Here is a 3,578-nt window from a genome sequence, read left to right on the forward strand (position 1 = left end):
GGGGAGCTGATGCATGCACGGCGGAAAATCAGGCTCGACCTAACTTGGACCGGCGCATCAACTCGAGGACTGGATAGCTTATATTAGGCCTTGTTTAGTTCGCAAAATTTTTGGGTTTTGTCTACTGTAGCACTTTCGTTTTTATTTGAGAAACATTGTCCAATCATGGAGTATCTAGGCTCAAAAGATTTATCTCACAAATTACAGTTAAACTATGCAATTAGTTTTTATTTTTATTTATATTTAATACTCCGTACATATGACCAAAGATTCGATGTGATAGGGAATTTTGAAAATTTTTGCGAATTAAACCAGGCCTTACATTCCAGAATCCAGATAGAGCCATACGTACGTTCGTTGCCTCACATAGTTCGTTGCATCTGTTCATGTGCTTTCGATCGGCTGTAAGAACGTCCTGTTAGAATACACATTCTTTCTCACTGATTTTTGAAGATCTTCTTGCATTGGTCACCAAGAATTATTTTTTACTATAATATGGTAAGCTTTTGGAAGGTTAGTAGTAATAAGTACTAATAACCACAGTTTGTACGAGCTTCAGATGCCTAGCTAGTAGAAATAGCCCAAGATTTGTCCTCCTCCTCTCATCTCAGTTGGAAGAGAAATAAAAAAAAACAAAGAGGATTATCTTCTGGTCGCGCTCATAGGGATCGTCCGTATCTCCGCGGCAGAGCAAATCAAGTTGGTTGTGTCTTTCCGCTTTCCGCAGCTCAGCTCAGCTCAGCACGGACGGATGAGTCACTGACACACAACGGAACTACGGAAGTCGGGAGAGAGCGACAATGTCAACGCCTAGCTAATTAAAAGATACTGTAAGAACAGGTACAATAATGGGCTTATAGCCAAGCTAATGCTGATGTGGAGGAGAGAAGAGAGGAGAGAGATGATAGCTTGGTTCTTAGTTAAGCACCAAGCTGGGCACGGATGCATAGGTAGTAGTGGGCCCAAAAAGCAAATGTTGTGAGAAAAAAGAAGAAAGAGAATGTGTTTTAGAGACAAGTAGGAGACAACTTATTATATAACTTGGCTCTAATTATTTGGCTTATAGCCAAGCACTTGGCTCTATTATTGATTTTACTCTAAGTTGAGTACTCTGTGGCACATGTCGGCCTCCGAAGAGCCGGCAGTAGTAGTAGTACCAACCAGGCAACCAGATACTAATCATCCAGTACGCACTTTTCCGTGTTGCTTAGCGACTAAACAAGGGCGCTTTATTGCCCCTGCCGCTGCCGCCGATCGACGGATCGAGCTTTGAGTCCGCCACACACAAGAATCACTCGCCACATGCGTCCAATCCGTTTTATTCAAAAAATACGCTGCGACCATGCATGAAAGTCAACCGATTATGATAACGGGAAAAAAGAAAAGAAACCCATCCATCAAGGTCAACACGACGCAAGCAGGCTCCAGGCTGCCAGCCAAAAAGTGGCATCTGGTTCTGGGCGGCGACGGGAGGGAGCCGATCTCTGGCGGGGCGAAAAGCGAAACCCTGGTGCGGCCAAATCTCCGGGCCACATGCCCGGCACGCCTCTCAGCGTTTCCGCGTGATATATATTTTTTTTTCGGCCAGTCCGTGCCATGCCATGGTCCATGCTCCAGTCCAGCCTTCAGCCAGACCTTCCATAAAATTTAAAACAAAAAAAAAAGAGAAAGAAAGCTGGGAGAGAGAGCCCATATCCGTGCATGATCCATCCGACCACATGCCTTATTACTAGTAGCGGGCGGCCGCGGGTGGTCACGCAAAGAAGTCAGGCGCATGAAGCAAAGTGAGGGAGCGGGGAAGAAGCGATGACCGTCTCCACCTCCTCGCCCTCGACATCGACCTCTCCCCGTGTATAAAACCCGGCGCCGGCCGGCGCCCCCTACCCACCCACCGGGCCCCGCCTCCGCCTCCCGCTCCGTACCCGCATCCATGGCGAGCCACCTCCCGGACGCCGACGCCGCGGGGTTCAAGCTCTTCGGCAAGGTCATCCAGCCACCCGACGCGCACCACCGCGCCGCGGACGAGGGCGGCGCCCCTCCGCAGCTTCCGCCGCCGACGACGGCCCTTCCTCCTCCTCCCCCGCCTCCTCCGTCCCCGCCGCTCCCGCCGCAGCCGCCTCTGCCCCTGCAGCAGCAGGCGACCGGGGCCACGGGGGGCACCAGCGGCGGCGGCGGCGAGCCGCTGCCGTGCCCGCGGTGCGGGAGCCGGGAGACCAAGTTCTGCTACTTCAACAACTACAACGTGCGGCAGCCGCGCCACCTCTGCCGCGCCTGCCGCCGCTACTGGACGGCCGGCGGCGCGCTCCGCCGCGTCGCCTCCGCGTCCCCGGGCCGCCGCAGGCCGCGCCCGACCACCGCCCGATCGGTCGCCGCCGCCGCCGCCGCCGCCGCTGCCGCGTCGTCCGCCGCCGCCGCAGCCGCCGAGGAGGTGGGCGGGGAGCGTTGACTGACTCGGCGGTCCTACAGGGTGCAGCGCGGCACGGCGCGGGGGGTAGGGCTCCGGCTCCGCTTCGCCCGGCGCTGCGGGCTGCCTGCCTTCCCGCGTGATGCCGTGACGTGATGCCGCGCGGCGCGCCCTGGCGGGTCCCAGGCCTCAGTGACGGGCCGGCCGGCCGGCCCGCCGGCCGGCTTGCGGTGGGGACCCGCGCCTCGTCGCCCTTTTCACACCAACTAGTCCCCTCCTTTTGGTTTATTAGATTCTGTTTTTTCTATACCATTTTAGGATTCTTTTGGTGGCCAAAAAGGATGCTGCCGGGCCGGACTGCTGCGACCGCGAGAGAGTTCCAGTTTGGTTTGGTAGGCAGTCAAAAAGTGGAATTATTACGAATGTTTTACTACTAGCACTAGAATAGTAGTACTGCTGCTGCTGTAAAATTCGGCAACGGTGAATTGTTGGTGACTCAGGTCAGGTGGCAGATTCAGCCATGATGATGATGATTTGTTGGAATGGAAGGAAGGAAATCAATCATTCTCATCTGCGCTTGTTTAATGGTTGGTTCACGTGTTGTTACCCGGCGCGGCGCAGTCAGTTATTACGAGTGGTATGTGCAGGTGACATTCAATGAATTGGATGATGGATCATGTGAAATCTGTGACAACATTCAGCTTACGTAGATCTGCATGTTTGTCACAGATTTTGCGTGGTAGTACGCAGAGTATGTAACGTAGGTCTAGCAGGCATTTTCGATCAGATGATTTTGCGTGGAGGTTTTTTTTTTTCCATTGCAACTCCTGGGAAATGCCTTTTGTTCTTCGAAGCAAGCCTGGAGTTGTGGATAGTACTGTTATTCCAAAGAAAAGCCAAACCTTGTAGCCTTGATAAAAGAGTGGTACTACAGCCCAGAAGATGTCCGCCTGGCTGATAGCTTTGTTGTCATTGCCCTCGTCAACGTTAAGCATCGCCCTTACGTTTAGTACCACATCCTCTCAGATTTCCAAAACAATTATCAAAGTTTATGGTATCAATCATAAACAATTTTTGCTCTAGCGCAAGTATGTTATGTTTTACTATTGCACTACTTCTAAGAGAGGTACTCCTTCCACACAAAAAAAAAATAATTCTAGGTTTTGGATAAATC

The 3,578-nt window shown here is 52.3% G+C and overlaps 1 protein-coding gene across 1 annotated transcript; it reads left to right on the top strand.

Annotated features, from left to right (window-relative positions):
• Positions 507-2,555, top strand: LOC8068002 (dof zinc finger protein DOF2.4). Its single transcript, XM_021456964.1, has one exon. The coding sequence runs from the start codon at positions 1,931-1,933 to the stop codon at positions 2,444-2,446; it is 516 nt and encodes a 171-aa protein (XP_021312639.1). The 5' UTR covers positions 507-1,930; the 3' UTR covers positions 2,447-2,555.

This window comes from Sorghum bicolor, chromosome 3 (assembly GCF_000003195.3).
Source record: "Sorghum bicolor cultivar BTx623 chromosome 3, Sorghum_bicolor_NCBIv3, whole genome shotgun sequence".
Taxonomy (NCBI): Eukaryota; Viridiplantae; Streptophyta; class Magnoliopsida; order Poales; family Poaceae; genus Sorghum; species Sorghum bicolor.